General features: G+C 33.8%; 1 protein-coding gene across 1 annotated transcript; it reads left to right on the forward strand.

Annotated features, from left to right (window-relative positions):
- The first annotated feature begins 4,773 nt into the window (after positions 1 to 4,773).
- On the forward strand, positions 4,774 to 17,216 carry LOC139484069 (ankyrin repeat and KH domain-containing protein 1-like). The gene is made up of 4 exons (XM_071267790.1): positions 4,774 to 4,990; positions 5,904 to 6,133; positions 6,779 to 7,094; positions 11,953 to 17,216. Exons 1-4 carry the CDS (start codon positions 4,774 to 4,776, stop codon positions 17,214 to 17,216), a joined length of 6,027 nt encoding a protein of 2,008 aa, XP_071123891.1.
- The last annotated feature ends 4,004 nt before the right edge of the window (positions 17,217 to 21,220 follow it).

A 21,220-nucleotide genomic window follows, 5' to 3' on the forward strand; every position in this document is an offset into this window, starting at 1 on the left:
ATTAAGGCATTTAAAAGGTATTTTTTTGCAATATTTTAATTTTTAAAGCCCCAAATGTTGATAGTTGAAATTTTTCAATTTTAACGTCAAAATTTTACACGCAAAGATGAGTATAGAACTTAACTTAATGTCTATAATATACATCCTATTGTCATGAAAATTTGTCAGCAGGTTATAATTCATTAAGCTTTGGTCATACCAATTTTTTTTAAGATTTGTCAACTCTTTCTTCCCTATTAGGTCCGAGACCACCATTGTCGTCCCTTGATTTTCGTTGTTCACAAATATAGTCCCTAGTGTTGACAGTAGGTTACTTGCCATTAATTTTTATACCCCTTCCAAATTTCCAAATTTATTTCTCCATGTTTTATGCCTCAAATTGCAAGTAGGGGGAGGGGGGGTGTGAAATTACACTGTAAAAAAGGTTGGGTCCAGAATTTTTAAGGAAAGTAATGATTTGGTCCAGGTAAAAAAGGTTGAAAAATAGCACTTCGGAAGCTGTCAAAAGATTTCAAGACGCCCTAAAGATAAAACTGTCCATATTTTGAGTTTGAGGCGATGAAGTTTTCTATAATTTTGATATAATTTGTCCCAAAAGTAGTACAACACACTGTAGAAAACGCAGGTGGGATTTTTTTTATTTTCATTTATGTTCTAAAAGAACCATCCGTTGACTCGTCTTCAATATCAATGTTGAAAGTAGTTAGTAATTCCTCTTTCACTAAAAGGCCAACCCCTCCTAAGCCTGTCTTTGGTAGGGTATGGATTAGCTTGCGGTTATTGCCATACTATTTATAATTATCAATGCAAATACTATGATTCACCAAATGTGTTTCTACTATCCCTATCATATGAAGATCTAAGTTTTTTAAACATGCATCAACTAAAATGTTTTTGTCACTATTTACATTCTTTGACCATCTATTTATGTTCCATAACACGCATTGGTATCACCATGTCCTATCACGAACAGGGGCGCACCATTGTTCTCTTTGATTGTTATTAAAGTTTTGTGTTTTCTCTAACATTGCTTTTAGCTGTAGAACCATTATGTCTATACCCTGACCCACGGGAGTAGTTTTGATTGTAGCTTTCATTGTAGTTGTCTTTCCTATAGCTGTCATTTGAATCATTTTTATTCACATTTACAGTTCCCCACTTCTTCATATGCCCTGAAACCGATACGACCTCATCTTCCTTCCCTACTGCTTTCAAAAGATTATAATTGTTCCTATCTATCAACCTTTTTTCGTAGGGTATTTGGTTTTCAATGTAAACAGATCTGTATTTGACTGTTTCTCTAAACACCTGTTTTACCTTTATAACAGATCGTTGACTGTTCAAGTCTCCGAATACAATTACCACAATGCCAGGCCTTGCTTCATTGTAACTTGACTTACGTTCAACTTATGTTTTGAGGTTTCAATCCGTCCTTGACCATCGTTTCAATGCGTGACCGTTTCATGTGAATTTTCGTTCGTGTCACAAGGAAGATTTTTCACTACTGCGATAAATACTTTACTAGTGTCTTTTTCTTCTTTTTTACTCAACCCATTTTTGACAATTCCACTATATGATTTATCTAATTGTTCATATTTTCCTTTCATAGTGTCTAATTCTATCTTTAGTTTAGAGCGTACCTGTTCGACCTCCTCTTTTATCCGGTTTGTTTTTACGGTGTTAGATTTAACAGTTAGTTTGCGTTCAACATTACTTTTAATATCACATATTCTATTTTCAAGCCTTTCTGCCACATTATCAAGGTTGTTTGATAGTTTACTGATCATTGTTATCAATATATTGTCTTCGGAAAAAGGGGGTGTTCGATGTCATTTTTACTTTTTTTGCTTTGACAGGTTCTTTCCTCCTCGTTTTCTGATTCTGAAAGTGGACGTTTTCTTGGTGTTTGTATAATTGTTCGTTGTTGTTCGATAATTGCTGTTTTACTCACCAGGTTTAACTGGGAAAAGGGGGTTTACCGCCATTACGTTTTGAACAAAGTCTACAGCACAACTCTGACTGAGTGGATCGTCCTCGATATCAACAATATCAACTAATTATTAATGATTCTGGGCTAACTTACTCAAAATCATACTTTGAATATCTATCTTTTTTTACTTTTATAAGATATTTAGGAGCACAGGAAAATACGGCCGTCCTGGTTAAAACTGTTCACTATGTGTGATTGTATTTTGTTTATATTTACCTCTTGTTTATTATAATTTCTTCATTGATGCATAATTCCTTGCGATTAAGCTTTAATCATAACAACATGAATTCAACAAAAAAGTGTTGCAATCACAAATTCACATATCGGCTTGAAAAAATACTTCGAAAAACACTTGAATCAAACTTTCATTGCATTGGCCAGTATGAAGTATGAAGTCAGGTCATATATGACTAGATATGAACTGTTTCTTTTTTAATTGAACAGGCTGTGTGAGGACCGTATTTGTTTGTTATGTTAAAAACAATTCATTGACATAACCGTGTTCTTTAAGGATGTACCTAGGTGATCTAAGGTAAAATTTATAAAAAAAAAAGAATTCAAAATTAATAGTTTAAGCTAGAAGAGTATTAGTTAAGGATCAAAATAAGCTAAAAATCTTGATAGGTCATGGAGCTCCTTTTTGAGATATTTGATTTATAAAATATGGCGGAAAAAGGCTGACTCGGACCTTTACCTTATATTTGCATTGGTATTATTTGGGTCTCAAATCAAAAGAAGGAAAATCAAGAATCTGCTTAAATTTTGTCAAATGACCTTTTATAAGCTATTACGTCTTATGTGAAAAGATAAATAGGTGTTATGGGTCAAAATATTTTACCTTGTATCGTATGGAAAACACCAAGGAGTCCAAACATTTGACACTTATTTAAAAACCTCACCTAACATAAGTACATCCTTAAAGTGAACATTGTCACATTTTGTAAATTGTAAAAGATTGAGAATACAGGCTCCTTGAATTTTCTAGACAACTGAAAATATTTGTTTTAAGAAATGCACACGAAGAGACTACATCTAGCCTAACAATGCAAAATAGCCTCATTGTATTGTCAAAGACACGTAAATAAAGGAGTTCTGGAGTCATATGAAAAATACATTATTTATTTGTTAGTTTTATTTTACTTTCAACTGGCTTTCAATTACTGAAATACTCTTATATCGGTAACTTCTTTTGTTATATCCTTATTGTAATTGTTCATGATCTGAGGTTCGCACCTGTTTTTTTTAATTTCGCCATTTCAAAATGATTTTAACAGTTTGTTTGTATTATCTTCTTATACACTACTGTCCTTAGTTCATCGAATGATTTAGCAATTAAAAATAGGTTTAAACCCGCCAAACTCTTTGTGCATGTCCCGAATGTTCGGAGCGTTCTCTAAAACCCCTAAAAATACAGCATGGATGTATGCATTCTATTATTGTTTCGAAATTTTCCACTTGTAGAAAACAGCTTGTTTCTAGAATTTTTTAAATGTACCTTTGTTATAAGTAGTTTATACTCGGTTATCTATATTCAAATATATATATATATATATAAGAAAATGACTGAATAATTAACCAGCGATTAATCTTACAGGGCGATGGATCATGTAATATGATTCAGTACACCACAAAATATAATATATAACAGGTCAAAAAGGGTACAACATCGCCATAAAATAACTATAAAATGAACAAATATTAGATATTTCGGATAACAGATATCCTTCTTCGGTAAAAGCACGATGTCAAATGAATCATATCAATATATTCAAATTGAGACACTATAAAAATCTTGAAAATTTATACAATTCAAGCACAGACGCTGGTACAATTTAAATATTTCCAAACACGGCGCAAAGACTACAAAGATACGCCAAAATAGAAATAGTTATTTGCGATGTGAACTGACACAACTCCAAAGGTGGTTGCAGTTGAGATGTTACAACAACTGCATGGATAGCAGTTCCCAATATAATAAAAGCCAAAATGCCCTAAACGATCAAAGTTGGTATAATATTTCAAATTTGACAACGGTAGGGCAATTGCAACAGAAAGTACATATTTAAGCCTCCAAAACGAATAGCAGTTTAATAATGATTAGAAAAATAAGTAAAATTTTATTTGATAAGGTAAAATAATTGAACATGGCTACTTACTTGTACCTCCATCCAAAATGAATGAAGCCCTGTGATTTAAACTGGTATGATTTTTGTTTTTAAATCCTCAAACTGTAAATTCAGTACGGAAGCCGGAGTTACTGGAAACAATATATATAAGTCTGAAAATTACACAAAACAGTGTTAGAATTAGATTTTCTACTGACAAATGTTTGTCCATTCCTTAGCGGAATTCGAACTCACATCTTTGATACACTACAACACAAATGTCCAGCGCTCTAGATATATATAAACCACTGTAAATCACAAAAAAATAAAAATGTTTTAAATTCCAGAACGTTTTCGACCAATCATATCACAGTTAACCACCATTATATCTAGCGGACAATTCGAAATTATTAACGTCTACATCGGAAAAAGGTTAGTTTTTCCTTCAATTATAAACAAAGGGGGATAACTCAAATCGAAATATTTTCCTAATATGTTTCAGTGTAATGCAATTTATTAAGAGACAATACAAAACGTAATCCATAATGATCTTTACTTCATCGATGTTCACAAGCGATTTTACATCTATTATAACGTATATAAAATGTTTAATTTTCAGGACGGCATAGAGCATAAATTAAGGATGATATAGTTTTCTACAACAGAAAGTAGTTCAAAATGTTGGCACCTCTCTCGGTAGAAGAAGAGAATTATATCCGATTAGCTTTGTTATTGAAAGGAGTGTCACCAAGAGCAGTTCGTACTTTCTTTGACAAAGAATTTCCACCTACCTATCTACCCTCCACAATCAATAGGAACTACAACACTCTTTCTGCCTTGAAATCAAACAGGGTTTTGAACCAGGTTCAGTGGAATCTTTTGTTTCCAAAAAAGGGTATGTTTTATATAACTGCAAATAAGGGATGCTTATAGTATACACTAAAACACATAAACTCAAAAAGTGATAAAACCAAAGACTTATGAATAATTAATATCAGACATACACCAAAATAAAGAAAATGCATAGTCAAACAAAACCACTAAAGAGGTGTCTGACTTGAGAAAAGGCTCATCAAAACATGTGACAGATTGAAATTATTTTTTATTCTCCTTCGGAAAAGAAAACAAAAAACAAAACTTGAAATAGATTTTTCCGTCAAAACTGTTTTACTTTAATAAGGTCAACTGATGAGGAACCACTAGTGGTAGGCCAATGATATTTGATATGCAGTTGTATCGGCATTGGCACTTCTAATTCCCATGCAGATAAGTTGGCCCTGCAAACTCAGTAATGGTTTATTCACTTGAAACTTTTGCTTAGTTTATATGTACAAGCAACATAAATGGTACCAAATTTTCCCAAACAGATGCGCATTTCGACAATCAAAAAGGTCAAATATATTTGATGTATAGAATGACTATTATTATAGTATATCACATGATTGACATGGTTTATATGACAGGGACCATATTGTCATGTTTCATTGACCAACATTGAGTTGTCGTGATGATTTCTGTCTCACCAATAATATGAGTAACAAATCAGCAGTTGCGAATAGAAAGCCTTTTAAATTGTACATACATATTAACCAGGATTGATATGACATTGTTATCATTTTTAAGTTAGCCGTAAGGTCTGTTTCCCTATACTATATGCAATATGCCAATTGTTATTCCTGCAAAATAAATATTGTAGGGTATATGTGTCTTGCAGGCAGGTTTTTTTACTCTTTAAATTTCTTCTCTATACGTTGCCAAATTATCTATTTTAGAACCATGTTAACTCTTACAGAATTTTGATATTTTAGGTAATTCTGATTCCGTAACTTTTGATGTTACATTAATGGTCTGTTTGATCAGAAATTTGACATCTGTTACTCATCCAAACAATGGATTTGACCGTCTACCACAACCAGGGGAAATTACTCCAGGACCAGATCTAGCCAGGATTAAATGGTACAGAAATACACTAGCTCATCATGATAGCAATGCAATAGACACTACTTATTTCGAAACTGCATGGAGAGATATATCAGCTGTAAGTGTATTCTGAAACATCAGTAATGGCCAACATATTAATGAAAGGCTATTACGGCCAAAAGGGCGACTGTCCCCTGATTATAATGTCATTTAAATTCCTCTAAAATCGTGACGTTAACACTGCATATTCTTGCCTCAATGACAGCAGATTTCCTGAATCAAAACATATGTATGCCTTCAAGGAGGTCGTCCGTCACAGTGGACTACAAAATACAGTTGTGAAGTTTTCTGATAAGGTGTGTTGTTGGAGAAATAAGATTCTTTATCTTTTATAATAATTACGCTAATGAGTTACCAACCCTTGCTTAACATCGGATGACCGCAGGTTCTTGTGGATGGTCAAAAGCTTTTGTCTCACAAAAAATATCATCTATATATACCTGAAACTGAATTTAATGTACATAGATATACCGTGCGTAGATGATGAATAAATGACAGGAAACTCAACCTCACTGTAATAACTAGTATAGTGTAGTGATAAAAATCAGTATACTCCGGTTTGTTGTTATATATTATATTAATATAACAGTTACATGTATATATAATTTTCATCCATTTGTATATCATTCTATTCTACTATTCTAATAATAGTGCAGTGCAAGTGTTTCACTAAATATATCATCTCTTGACACATATTTTGTAGGCTGTAAGTAGATTGGGTGGACAAGCAATGAATCAAGAGTGTCAAGTTTTGAAGATGAAAACTTTAGATAGGTCAAATCAAGAAATTATATTGGAAATTAAACATTCACAGAAAGAGATAAAAGAATTGAATACTACAATGGACAGTTTTCGGTCTGAACACTCAGAAGTGACAGCAAATCTAAAGAAATTACAAGAGTCCCATAGTACTTTACAGAAGGATCACTCACGCGTTACTGAAAATCTAAGAGAGTTACAGACAGAACACTCAAAAGTAACAAATATTTTAGAAGACACTGTACCATGGAACATTCGAGGTATATTATACTCAGTAGGACAGGAGAAGTATAGTGGTAGTTAAGGTGTAAAACAGAGTCATATATTTTCAAAATTGTGAAATTTTCCCTCATTTTTTCAAAAAGCCGTAAGTAACCAGTTTGAAGTTGGAAGTCATATACAAGCTGAAGCTCCCTCTATCTATTGAATGCAGATGTCAACCTTAATTACAATGCTTGAGCGTACTAAATTATAATCCTGGTACCTTTGATAACTATTTACACCACTGGGTCGATGCCTGTGCTGGTGGATGTTTTGTCCCCGAGGATATCACCAGCTCAGTAGTCAACACTTCGGTGTTGGCATGAATATCAATAGTGTGGTCATTTTTATAAATTTCCTGTTTAAAAAAATTAGATTTTTTCAAAAAACTAAGGATTTCCTTATTCCAGACATAGATTACCTTAGCCGTATTTTGCACAACTTTTTGGAATTTTGGATCCTCAATGCTCTTCAACTTTGTACTAGTTTGGCTTTATAAATATTTTGATATGAGCGTCACTGGTGAGTCTTATGTAGACGAAACGCGCGTCTGGCGTACTAAATTATAATCCTGGTACCTGTAATAACTATTTCACCACTGGGTCGATGCCTCTGCTGGTGGACGTTTTGTCCCCGAGGGTATCACCAGCTCAGTAGTCAACACTTCGGTGTTGACATGAATATCAATAACGTGGTCATTTTTATAAATTCCGGATTACAAAACTTTGAATTTTTCGAGAAACTAAGGATTTTCTTATCCCAGGCATAGATTACCTTAGCCGTATTTTGCACAACTTTTTGGAATTTTGGATCCTCAATGCTCTTCAACTTTGTACTAGTTTGGCTTTATAAATATTTTGATATGAGCGTCACTGATGAGTCTTATGTAGACGAAACGCGCGTCTGGCGTACTAAATTATAATCCTGGTACCTTTGATAACTATTTACACCGCTGGATCGATGCCTCTGCTGGTGGACGTTTTGTCTCCGAGGGTATCACCAGCTCAGTAGTCAACACTTCGGTGTTGACATGAATATCAATAATGTGGTCATATTTATAAATTTCCTGTTTATAAAACTTTGAATTTTTCGAAAAAACTAAGGATTTTCTTATCCAAGGCATATATTACCTTAGCCGTATTTGGCACAACTTTTTGGAATTTTGGATCCTTAATGCTCTTGAACTTTGTACTAGTTTGGCTTTATAAATATTTTGATATGAGCGTCACTGATGAGTCTTATGTAGACGAAACGCGCGTCTGACGTACTAAATTATAATACTGGTACCTTTGATAACTATTATATGGTTCGTATGGGATTAGTTTTCAACAAATCCTTTACTTCCTCAGACTTGATTGAGACCAAACTTATGGAGTCAAAAATTTTCACATGATTTTTTATTTTCATCTATCATGAATGAAGCTTTTTAAAAGACCTGAAAGCTTAATACCATGAATTCATTTTGCTTATATACTCTGTCAAGTAATTGCCACAAAAACTACAAATTTCGTGTATCACGAATACAATTTACTTATGTAAAGGCAGTTTCTGTCCGTCAAGTAAAAGCCACAAAAACTACAAATTTCGTTTGTCACGAGAATATCTCTCATTATGAGTTATCTGATAACTATGTTTGGTAGATTAAAAGATGTACATGCAGTATTGTACTGCTGCCTTTATACATGCCTGTCAGATAGAGTTAACATGAATTTAATCTCATTTTATGGACTTGAATCAAGATCAAGATTTCGTCGTCAAGTCGTTACACACATACTGTATGCAAAACAAAATGACTATGATTGGCGTACATGTAGATTGTAGAAAGAAGGCGTACCTGGTTTTTTGACAGGTTTCAATTCACCGTGTCCGTACTTCTTGAATTAAATGGTAAACGTTAAGTTCTCGTGATGTGGTTTGTTTCTCAACTATTATTAGCAGAAAGCTGAATTTGGTGTAATAAATGACTGTTAGATGTTAATGTAGACTCACTTTTATGTTCATTAATCAATATAAAATTGATAAAGTATATTTTTCAAACTCTATATGCAAAAGATCAGCTACATTTTGTGTATGGAATTATTGAAATGCATAAATTTCTGCCTGGCGAGTTCATCCGAACTTGACCTCATTTTCATCATTCCTAGGTCAATGTTTACTTTTCATTGTAAGTTCTGTTTCTTAGACACTGTAAGCAAGAAGTTATTTGCGTTAGAATAATTTCATGGAGTATCTGTGTGTCTAGCAATAATTATTAAGGTTCATCTGAAAATAACCTCATTTCTATGGTTCTTTGGTCAATATATTTCTCGTAATTATATGAAAATAATAAGATATCGTGTGATTGCCAATGAGAAAATTCCCCAGAAGAGAACAAAGGAGACATAAATTAACAATGATATGTTTGTGGGTTAAATACTACAAACAATCAGTTATCTGAGTTAAGAATGATTGTAAGGAATACATTTATATTATTACCTGCCCTTTGCCACATTTACGGTACTGGCATGAAAATACGGATTTTTTGTGTTTACTTATTAAAATTTGCTGTTACAAAATATTAGATATTATTATAAATTAAGGAATGTATCTCCCTCATGCAAAGCTCTGATTCCTTTCACGAATTTGGCTATACTTTTTGGACCTTTTGGATTATAGCTCTTCATCTTTTATGTAAGCTTTGGATTTCAAATATTTTGGCTACGAGCATCACTGAAGAGACATGCATTGTCGAAATGCGCATCTGGTGCAACAAAATTGGTACCGTTGATTTTATTACTACCACTGGGTCGATGCCTCTGCTGGTGGACTATTAGTCCCCGAGGGTATCACCAGCCCAGTAGCTAGTACTTCGGTACTGGCATGAAAATACGGATTTTTTGTGTTTACTTATTAAAATTTGCTGTTACAAAATATTAGATATTATTATAAATTAAGGAATGTATCTCCCTCATGCAAAGCTCTGATTCCTTTCACGAATTTGGCTATACTTTTTGGACCTTTTGGATTATAGCTCTTCATCTTTTATGTAAGCTTTGGATTTCAAATATTTTGGCTACGAGCATCACTGAAGAGACATGTATTGTCGAAATGCGCATCTGGTGCAACAAAATTGGTACCGTTGATTTTATTACTACCACTGGGTCGATGCCTCTGCTGGTGGACTATTAGTCCCCGAGGGTATCACCAGCCCAGTAGCCAGTACTTCGGTACTGGCATGAAAATACGGATTTTTTGTGTTTACTTATTAAAATTTGCTGTTACAAAATATTAGATATTATTATAAATTAAGGAATGTATCTCCCTCATGCAAAGCTCTGATTCCTTTCACGAATTTGGCTATACTTTTTGGACCTTTTGGATTATAGCTCTTCATCTTTTATGTAAGCTTTGGATTTCAAATATTTTGGCTACGAGCATCAATGAAGAGACATGTATTGTCGAAATGCGCATCTGGTGCAACAAAATTGGTACCGTTGATTTTATTACTACCACTGGGTCGATGCCTCTGCTGGTGGACTATTAGTCCCCGAGGGTATCACCAGCCCAGTAGCCAGTACTTCGGTACTGGCATGAAAATACGGATTTTTTGTGTTTACTTATTAAAATTTGCTGTTACAAAATATTAGATATTATCATAAATTAAGGAATGTATCTCCCTCATGCAAAGCTCTGATTCCTTTCACGAATTTGGCTATACTTTTTGGACCTTTTGGATTATAGCTCTTCATCTTTTATGTAAGCTTTGGATTTCAAATATTTTGGCTACGAGCATCACTGAAGAGACATGTATTGTCGAAATGCGCATCTGGTGCAACAAAATTGGTACCGTTGATTTTATTACTACCACTGGGTCGATGCCTCTGCTGGTGGACTATTAGTCCCCGAGGGTATCACCAGCCCAGTAGCCAGTACTTCGGTACTGGCATAATAATACGGATTTTTTGTGTTTACTTATTAAAATTTGCTGTTACAAAATATTAGATATGATTATAAATTAAGGAATGTATCTCCCTCATGCAAAGCTCTGATTCCTTTCACGAATTTGGCTATACTTTTTGGACCTTTTGGATTATAGCTCTTCATCTTTTATGTAAGCTTTGGATTTCAAATATTTTGGCTACGAGCATCACTGAAGAGACATGTATTGTCGAAATGCGCATCTGGTGCAACAAAATTGGTACCGTTGATTTTATTACATGGACCGTTGATAATTTTAAAGTGTATTTGGTACTTAGTAATACATGTAAAATCTTAAACTGAAATATTTTCAACATAAATTCAATCATAATCAATAAAGGAGGCTGGTCCACTGAACAAAAAAAGTGTAATGGGGGCATCCGTGTACTATTGACACATACTTGTTTGATAATTGTTTATTTGTGTATTCCTTATTGTTTCTCTTTTTAGTATTGCTTTGTAAATTTGTGAAATTAAGCGAAATATAAAGTTAAAAAAAAAGCTTGACCTAGGCAATTTTTGTTATTCAGTTGAAGTCTTTCACTGAACTAGTACACAATTTGGTTTTGGGACCACCTCCGCGTTCAGGATTTTCTCGCTGCGTTGAATAACAATTATTGGTGCCCTGCGTCTATTATCTGCTCTTTGGTCGTGTTGTTGTCTCTTTGATATTCCTCATTTTCATTCTGAATTTTACTTTGTGTACTTGTTAGCTTCATTACTATTTTTCGTTATAAAAACAAATGTTCATAAATGTCTGTACGGAAATTACACATTTTTGTAGAAAACTTTTTTAGGTATCCTCATGATCACGAATGGTGAACATATTAGTCGTGTATTGTCACTTTGATTAATACCTGTCTCGAAACGATTCTTAAAATGTTTAATCTGTTCGTTTAGGGCACATTGAAGAAGAATTAGAAGCTTGGAAAGAAGATGACAAAAACTTTATAGAAACAAATGGAGCAAAACGTGTATTTCGGTGTATTCAGGAAAATGGTTGTGTTGTTGTCACCGGAAGTTCTGGAGTGGGTAAATCATTATTGGTGCGTCATGTTGCTCTTAAGATGCAAGAAGACGGTTATGACATTATACCAGTATCAAATCCCAATGAAATTATCAACTGGTACAATCCGTGTAAAAAGATCTTATTTGTTGTGGATGATTTTTGTGGTACATATACTTTACATCCAAGCAAATTTGAAAACTGGAAAAATTTGGGGGACAAAATCAAAACCATAATAGAAAAAAAAACAGTTAAAATAATTATGTCGTGTAGACTACAAGTTTATAACGATGAAAAAATGAAATCTATGACATATTTTCAATCCTGTGAGTGTAATCTTTTGTCTGAAGGTATGTGTTTATTGAAATCAGAAAAACAAAGTATCGCTGAGTTTTACTTAAAATCCAACGCTTCTAAAATCAATGAATTTCATGACATGTTTGACTGTTTTCCACTTCTGTGTCAATTATACAGCAAAAACCCAAAACTTCGAATGGTTGATTTCTTTAAGAATCCATTTATTATTTACAAAGAAGAGATAGATAGATTACAATTAGAGGGAGCACATGCCAAATATTGTGCACTCGCTCTATGTGTAATGTTTAACAATCATTTGAAAGAAGAATGGCTTACTGAAGATGTGTGTAAAAATGTAAAAAAGGTTATGAAAAACACATATGAAGCTTGTAAAGTGTTGAAAGGAACTTCCCGTTTGGTTATACGTGATGAACTGAATTCCCTAACTCATACATTTATCAGAAAGGATGGTAAAGCGTATCGAATCATTCATGATAAGCTGTTTGACTTTCTTGCTTTTTACTTTGGCAGTACCATGATTCGTTGTGTAATTAACAATGCTACGAATTCTTTTATCAGTGAACGTTTTCTATTTGAAAAAGATAGCAATAGTGATGAGTTTATAATTGTTGTACCAGATAGGTATCACAAAATGTATATACGGAGAATGGTAGAAGACTGGTTAAGAGGAAATGTACAAGATTGCTTCTGTAACATCAACATGGACAATGAAATCTTTAGACAAAGATTTCTAGTACATATAAATGGTTTAGAAGTATCGCAACAGAAACAATTGGCTAGTTCATATGATGCATATGACAATAGTACTCCATTGGTCCTCTGTTGTTTTGATGGAGATATTGAACTGGTTAAATGGTGTTTACATCATTGTATCAATAATGTAAACCAATGTCGTAAAGGAGATAAAGTAACACCCTTGTATATGGCTTGTTCATATGGACATACTGAAGTAGTTCAGATGTTAATTAATAGAAATGCAGACATAAACAAATGTAAAAATACTGGAGCATCACCTCTGTACATTTCTTGCCAGAATGGACATACTGAAATAGTTCATATGTTAATAAGCAAAAAGGCAGACCTCAATAAGTGTGATGATGAAACATTATTCCCTCTGTACATTGCTTGCTGGGAAGGACACCTAGAAATAGTTCAGATGCTAATAAACAATAAGGCAGACATTAATAAGTGTGCTGATACTGGATCCTCACCTCTATTCATTGCTAGTTGGAAAGGACATACCGAAGTTGTTCAAATGTTGATTAAAAATAAGGCAGACATTTATAAGTGCAATGAAACAGAAGAATCGCCTCTGTATATTGCTTGCCAGGAAGGACACATGGGAGTAGTAAGGATGTTAATGAACAATAAAGCTGACATTAATAAATGCAATGATAACGAAGAATCACCTCTGTTTATTTCGTGTCAGGAAGGACACACTGAAGTATTAAAGATGTTAATTAACAATAAAGCTGACATTAATAAGTGCAATGACAAAGAAGAATCGCCTTTATTTATTGCATGTCAGGAAGGACACACTGAAATATTAAAGATGTTAATTCACAATAAGGCAGACATAAATATGTGCAATACTAAAGATGAAACACCTCTGTTTATTGCTTGTCAGGAAGGACATAGTGAAATAGTTCAGATGCTAATCAACAATGAGGCAGACATTAATAAGTGTAACGATGAAGAAGAATCACCTCTGCTAATTACTTGTCACGAAGGGCATGTTGAAGTAGTACAGATGTTAATTAACAAGAATGCAGACAGTAATAAGAGTAACGATAAAGACGAATCGCCTCTCTTTATTGCTTGTCAGGAAGGACATTCTCAAGTAGTTCAAATATTAATAGACAATAAGGCGGATACTAATAAGTGTAGAGATACTGGCGAATCGCCTCTGTTGACTGCTTGTCAGAAAGGACACACTAAAGTAGTTCAGATATTAATACACAATAAAGCAGACATTGATATGCGTGATGACGAAGAAGTTTCACCTTTGTTCATTGCTTGCATGGCAGGACATTCTGAAATAGTTCAAATGTTAATAAACAATGAGGCAGATATTGAAAAATGCAATAATAAAGAAGAATCACCTTTGTTCGTTGCCTGTCTGAAAGGACATACTAAAATAGTACAGATTTTATTAAACAATAAGGCGGACATTAATAAGTGTGTAGATACTGGGTCAACACCCTTGTTCATTGCTTGTTTAGAAGGACATACTGAGATAGTTCACTTATTGATAATAAATAAGGCAGACATCAATAAGTGTAATGATACAAAAGAGTCCCCGTTGTGTATTGCTTGTCAGGAAGGACGTATTGAAGTCGTGAAGATGTTAATAAACAGTCAAGCAGACATCGATAAGTGCAATGATAACGAAGAATCACCTCTGTTTATCGCTTGCCAGGAAGGACATACTGAAGTAGTAAAGATGTTAATTAACAATAATGCAGCTATTAATAAGTGCAACGATAAAGAAGAATTGCCTCTATTTATTGCTTGTCAAGAGGGACATATTGAAATAGTAAAGACATTAATAAACAACGAAACAGAAATAAACAAGTGCAATGATAAGGGAGAAACACCTTTGTTTATTGCTTGTTGGGAAGGACATACTAAAGTTGTTGAAAGGTTAATAAACAACAAGGGTGACATTATTAAAAGTAATGATAACGAAGAGTCGCCTCTCTTTATTGCTTGTCAGGAAGGACATGCTAAAGTTGTACAAATACTGATATATAATAAGGCGGACATGAATACGTGTAGAGATACTGGCGAATCGCCTCTGTTCATTGCTTGTCAGAAAGGACACACTGAAGTAGTTCAGATATTAATACACAATAAAGCAGACATTGAAAGGCGTGATGACGAAGAAGTGTCACCTTTGTTCATTGCTTGCATGGCAGGACATTCTGAAATAGTTCAAATGTTAATAAACAATGAGGCAGATATTGAAAAATGCAATAATAAAAAAGAATCACCTTTGCTCGTTGCCTGTCTGAAAGGACATACTAAAATAGTACAGATTTTATTAAACAATAAGGCGGACATTAATAAGTGTGAAGATACTGGATCAACACCCTTGTTCATTGCTTGTTTAGAAGGACATACTGAGATAGTTCACTTATTGATAAGAAATAAGGCAGACATCAATAAGTGTAATGATACAAAAGAGTCCCCGTTATGTATTGCTTGTCAGGAAGGACGTATTGAAGTCGTGAAGATGTTAATAAACAGTCAAGCAGACATCAATAAGTGCAATGATAACGAAGAATCACCTCTGTTTATCGCTTGCAAGGAAGGACATACTGAAGTAGTAAAGATGTTAATTAACAATAAGGCAGCTATTAATAAGTGCAATGATAAAGAAGAATTGCCTCTATTTATTGCGTGTCAAGAAGGACATATTGAAATAGTAAAGACATTAATAAACAACAAAACAAAAATAAACAAGTGCAATGATAATGGAGAAACACCTTTGTTTATTGCTTGTTGGGAAGGACATACTAAAGTTGTTGAAAGGTTGATAAAAAACAAGGGGGGTATTAATAAGTGTAATGATACAGACGAATCGCCTCTGTTTATTGCTTGTCAGGAAGGTCATGATAAAGTAGTTCAAATATTGATAAACAATAAGGCGGACATGAATAAGTGTAGTGATGCTGGCGAATCACCTCTGTTTATTGCTTGTCAAAGAGGGCACATTGAAGTAGTTCGGATGTTTATAAACAATAACGCAAACATTTATAAGCTCGATAATGACGAAATATCACCTCTGTACATTGCTTGCATGGAAGGACATACTGAAATAGTTCAAATGTTAATCAACCATGCGGCAAATATTGCAAAGTTCAAAAATAAAGAAGAGTCACCTTTGTTCGTTGCCTGTCTAAAAGGACATACTAAAATAGTACAGATTTTATTAAACAATAAGGCGGACATTAATAAGTGTGAAGATACTGGATCAACACCTTTGTTCATTGCTTGTTTAGAAGGACATACTGAGGTAGTACACTTATTGGTGAGAAATAATGCAGACATAAATAAGTGTAATTATAAAAAAGAATCTCCTTTATGTATTGCTTGTCAGGAAGGACGTATTGAAGTCGTGAAGATGTTAATAAACAGTCAAGCAGACATCAATAAGTGCAATGATAACGAAGAATCACCTCTGTTTATCGCTTGCCAGGAAGGACATACTGAAGTAGTTAAGATGTTAATTAATAATAAGGCAGCCATTAATAAGTGCAATGATAAAGAAGAATTACCTCTATTTATTGCTTGTCAAGAAGGACATATTGAAATAGTGAAGACATTAATAAACAACGGAACAGAAATAAACAAGTGCAATGATAAGGAAGAAACACCTTTGTTTATTGCTTGTTGGGAAGGACATTCTAAGGTAGTTGAAAGTTTAGTACATAACAATGGGGATATTCATAAGTGTAATGGTACAGACGAATCACCTCTGTTTATTGCTTGTCAAGAAGGACATGCTAAAGTAGTTCAAATATTGATAGACAATAAGGTGGACATTAATAAATGTAGAGATACTGGCGAATCACCTCTGTTTATTGCTTGTCAGAAAGGGCACACTGAAGTAGTCCAAATATTGATAAACAATAAGGCAGACATTGATAAATGTAGTAATATAGGAGAATCCCCCATATTTATAGCGTGTTGTCAAGGTAATACGCAGGTTGTGGAATTGTTATTGCAATATGACGCAGATTATAACTTTCAATGGGAAGGACTGACACCACTAGATATTGCTAGAAAAAGAAATCACACCTATATTGTACATTTGTTACAGACAAAAACAATATGATTATTACATTTAGCAATGATTAATATTACATCCAACTTCTCGACCAAAACAAAACTTAATTGTTAACCGTATAACTTTTATTATGTTTTTATTTTAATTGATAGAATTATATATAGAGTTCTCAATATTGTTGAAACTTGTTTTGGAATAGAAAAATCATGTCTATCATTGTAAATTTCAGATAGAAAGGAATCTATGTAAAATATATCATGGATTAAAATGCTCTTATTAAGTCTTATACAATCTGTCTTATCCGTATAACTTTTATTATGTTTTTATTTTAATTGATAGAATTATATATAGAGTTCTCAATATTGTTGAAACTTGTTTTGGAATAGAAAAATCATGTCTATCATTGTAAATTTCAGATAGAAAGGAATCTATGTAAAATATATCATGGATTAAAATGCTCTTATTAAGTCTTATACAATCTGTCTTATCAACTTCCTTTTTGGACGATTTCTTCCTGTCTAAACCTTTGTTACGACATACTATCTGTCAAAAGAGGGGAAGTAATACTTTGTATCATCATTCCCAACTGTACAAACATACTTGTCAAGATGCCTCAGAAGCAGAAAATGTTTGGACGGGAGGAAGTCGTCCAAAATTGTGTTTTGATCAAATGGATTATATATAAAGACTTGACTAGAGAATAATAATCCATATATTTTATATAGATTCCTTCTTTATTTTTGACCTTATTTTCAAGTGTTAATGAAAATAGTTTATATTAGCAATTAATAAGGTTGAAAATTCCTCAGAAAAAAATTATCTTATTTGAATTTGGGCTTTCTTTTTGTGTCCATTTTGATCATATAGCTGTTTATAAATTTTAAGCTTTGATCATTACATTTGGGAGTTTCCTATGAATAAAATGCTTCTGGCGCAAGAAAATAAAGTGATATTTTCCCTTTAAATTGAAGAATGAGTTTTTCTAATGCTAATAAAAAAAGAAGATGTGGTATGATTGCCAATGAGACAACTCTTCACAAGAGACCAAAATTACACAGAAATGAACAACTATAGGTCACCGTACGGCCTTCAACAATGAGCAAAACCTATACCGCATAGTCAGCTATAAAAGGTCCCGAAATGACAATTCAAACAATTCAAACGAGAAAACTAACGGCCTTATTTAATATGTAAAATTGAACAAAAAACAAATATGCAACCCATAAACAAACAACAACCACTGAATTACAGGCTCCTGACTTGGGGCAGGCACATACACACAGAATGTGGCGGGGTTAAACATGTTAGCGGGATCCCAACCCTCCCCCTAACCTGGGACAGTGGTATCAAAGTACAACATAAGAACGAACTATGAAAATCAGTTGAAAAGCTTAACTCATCAGATGGACAAAAATACAAGTGAACGTGGACGGGTACTTGTACATCCCAACACTAAAAAGACACTAGGTACAGATCTGAGAGTACTCGCAGTTAAATGACAGCTAGTTCAAAGCCTCTAACAACTAATTAAAAAAATCATGCATCTAAGACTTAATAGTTCTGATTCCTTGTTCATGTTTGGCTTTACTTTTGATTCTTCTATCAGTTCATCAACATAAAATTGAGAATGGAAATGGGGAATGTGCCAAAGAGACAACAACCCGACCATAGAAAAAAACAACAGCAGAAGGTCACCAACAGGTCTTCAATGTAGCGAGAAATTCCCGCACCCGGAGGCGTCCTTCAACTGGCCCCTAAACAAATATATACTAGTTCAGTGATAATGAACGCCATACTAATTTCCAAATTGTACACAAAAAACTAAAATCAAAATAATACAAGACTAACAAAGGCCAGAGGCTCCTGACTTGGGACAGGCGCAAAAACGTCTGTATTGAGATTTGCAGTTTTCTGCCTAGATAAAAGGTCATGCATATCAATCATAGGAAATACTTTAGTTTTGCGCAGGCATATCATAATATTTGTTTTAACCCAAAATTAAAGGTCCCATTTTATTGTTTGTTTAATAAATTGATTGACCTTCTATCATTTGTTTTATTTTATTGCATGGAACTTATCCAGATCATCTAATTATAGAATTATACTTAGAGGATTCTACTTCATAACTGTGAACAAGGTAATAGAAGAGGACCCCACCTTTGTCACAACTTATTCTGATGTGACGCACTTCACTTGAGGAAAGTTATTGTTCCTGCTAAGTAGCGTATTCGCTTCTTGTCGACTTGTTCCTTTATTCTTATGAGGCTGACTTCATACAGGAACTCCTTAGGAAGAAAGACAAGAAGTTAGTAATAGTCTTTAATTTTACTTTCCGCTATATAGATGATGTTCTCTCACTAAGTAATTCAACATTTGGTGACTATGTGGGACGCATCTATCCCATCGAACTAGAGATAACAGATAACACAGGTACAGTAAAGTCAGCCTCATATCTTGACTTACATCTAGAAATTGACAATGAGAGTCAGTTAAAAACAAAACTTTACGACAAAAGAGATGAATTCGCTTCCTAATTGTGAACTTTCCATTTCTATGTAGTAGCAATATTCCAGCAGCGCCTGCATACGGAGTATATATCTTCCAATTGATACGATATTCCCCGGCTTGTATTTCCTATCATGATTTCCTTGATAGAGGGTTGCTGCTTACAAGGAAGCTATAAACCCAAGAGTTCCAAATGGTGAAGTTGCATCCATCCTTAAATTTATGGACGCCATTACGAGTAGGTTTGATAATTACGGAATATACGTTTCACAGATCCGATATTTTCCTAATGTCGTAACTACAATCCCGTTCCCTTTTCACGAATATGACCTACCAAATTAGAATATTTGCCGTGTTTGTAATAATATGAGCAACACGAAGGGTGCCACGTGTGGAGCAGGATCTGCTTACCCTCCAGGATCATTCCCCAGTTTTGGTGTGGTTCGTGTTGCTTAGTCTTAAGTTTTCTATGTTGTGTATGTGTACTATTATTTGTCTGTTTGTCTTTTTCTTTTTAAGCCATGGAGTTGTCAGTTTGTTTCGATCTATGAGTTTGAATGTCCCTCTTGAGAAATTGAAATTGGACTTTTACCTATCATGGCCCAATTTCCAAAATCTAAATACACGGTTAGATTGAGAATATCAAGGAATCCCAAGAATATATATATATAATCTGTTGTAGAGTCGTCACTAGTTCAGACGTACTTATAATATAAATATTTCTGCATGTGACCGCATCTTACATTATTTGTAGGATCATTTACAATAGATAAATCAGCTGATCTGTAACAATTCCATCTTCATGCCTTATATATCATGTACTGTGATGCTGGATTAAAATTGACGAGGAAATGTAACACCCGGCTACCGAAAGCTTTATTTTGTAGAGCCTAGATGGTCAAGTGGTCTAGCGCGTCAGGCTTAGTGCAAGGTGATTTTTGGTGCCACGATATCTCAGTAGCATGAGTTCGAATCCAGGCGAGGAAAGAACAAATTTCTGCGAAAGAAAATTTACAGATCTAACATTGTTGGCCTGGGGTTTAGACGAATTATATATATACATGTATAAATATTTTTTAGTTCAAACAAAGTATATTTTTTTACCTTTTTTACACCAACGTGGACCAATTTGATAAAGGACAGGGCTTCAAATCTGAAATCACACTGTTAGATGACCTTAGATCCAGCATATCAAAGAAAGACAAATACTCATTTTTAGTTAAACTCAGTACATAATGTCCTCTCTCAAGTTAAATATGTTGCTGTGTTTATTTTGACACGACTTAAAATTACTATTCATTGTGCAATACATCTCTGAGTTCGGATTCTCATTAAATGCTTAATAATAATATATTTTTTGACGCAGACTGAATGTTGTATAAGTTTTTGAACAATTTTAAATTTGAACTTTATTAACAAGTGCCAATCTTTGCTGCATATCGATTGATGCCTTTGAATTTTGTGCCCGTACTATCTCTGATTTAGATATATGGATAATAAGCACGTTTCAAGAGGTATACAGACAGTACAAAATGTATTGAAGTTGG

This window comes from Mytilus edulis, chromosome 8 (genome assembly GCF_963676685.1).
Source record: "Mytilus edulis chromosome 8, xbMytEdul2.2, whole genome shotgun sequence".
NCBI classification, from domain to species: Eukaryota; Metazoa; Mollusca; class Bivalvia; order Mytilida; family Mytilidae; genus Mytilus; species Mytilus edulis.

Bases quoted from the DNA above. Each gene is read 5' to 3' on its own strand.
- LOC139484069 (XM_071267790.1), top strand. From the start codon at position 4,774: ATGTTGGCACCTCTCTCGGTAGAAGAAGAGAATTATATCCGATTAGCT. The intron at 4,991-5,903 runs GTATGTTTTATA...TTGATATTTTAG, and splicing joins TCTTTTGTTTCCAAAAAAGG to GTAATTCTGATTCCGTAACT. The intron at 7,095-11,952 runs GTATATTATACT...CTGTTCGTTTAG, and splicing joins TGTACCATGGAACATTCGAG to GGCACATTGAAGAAGAATTA.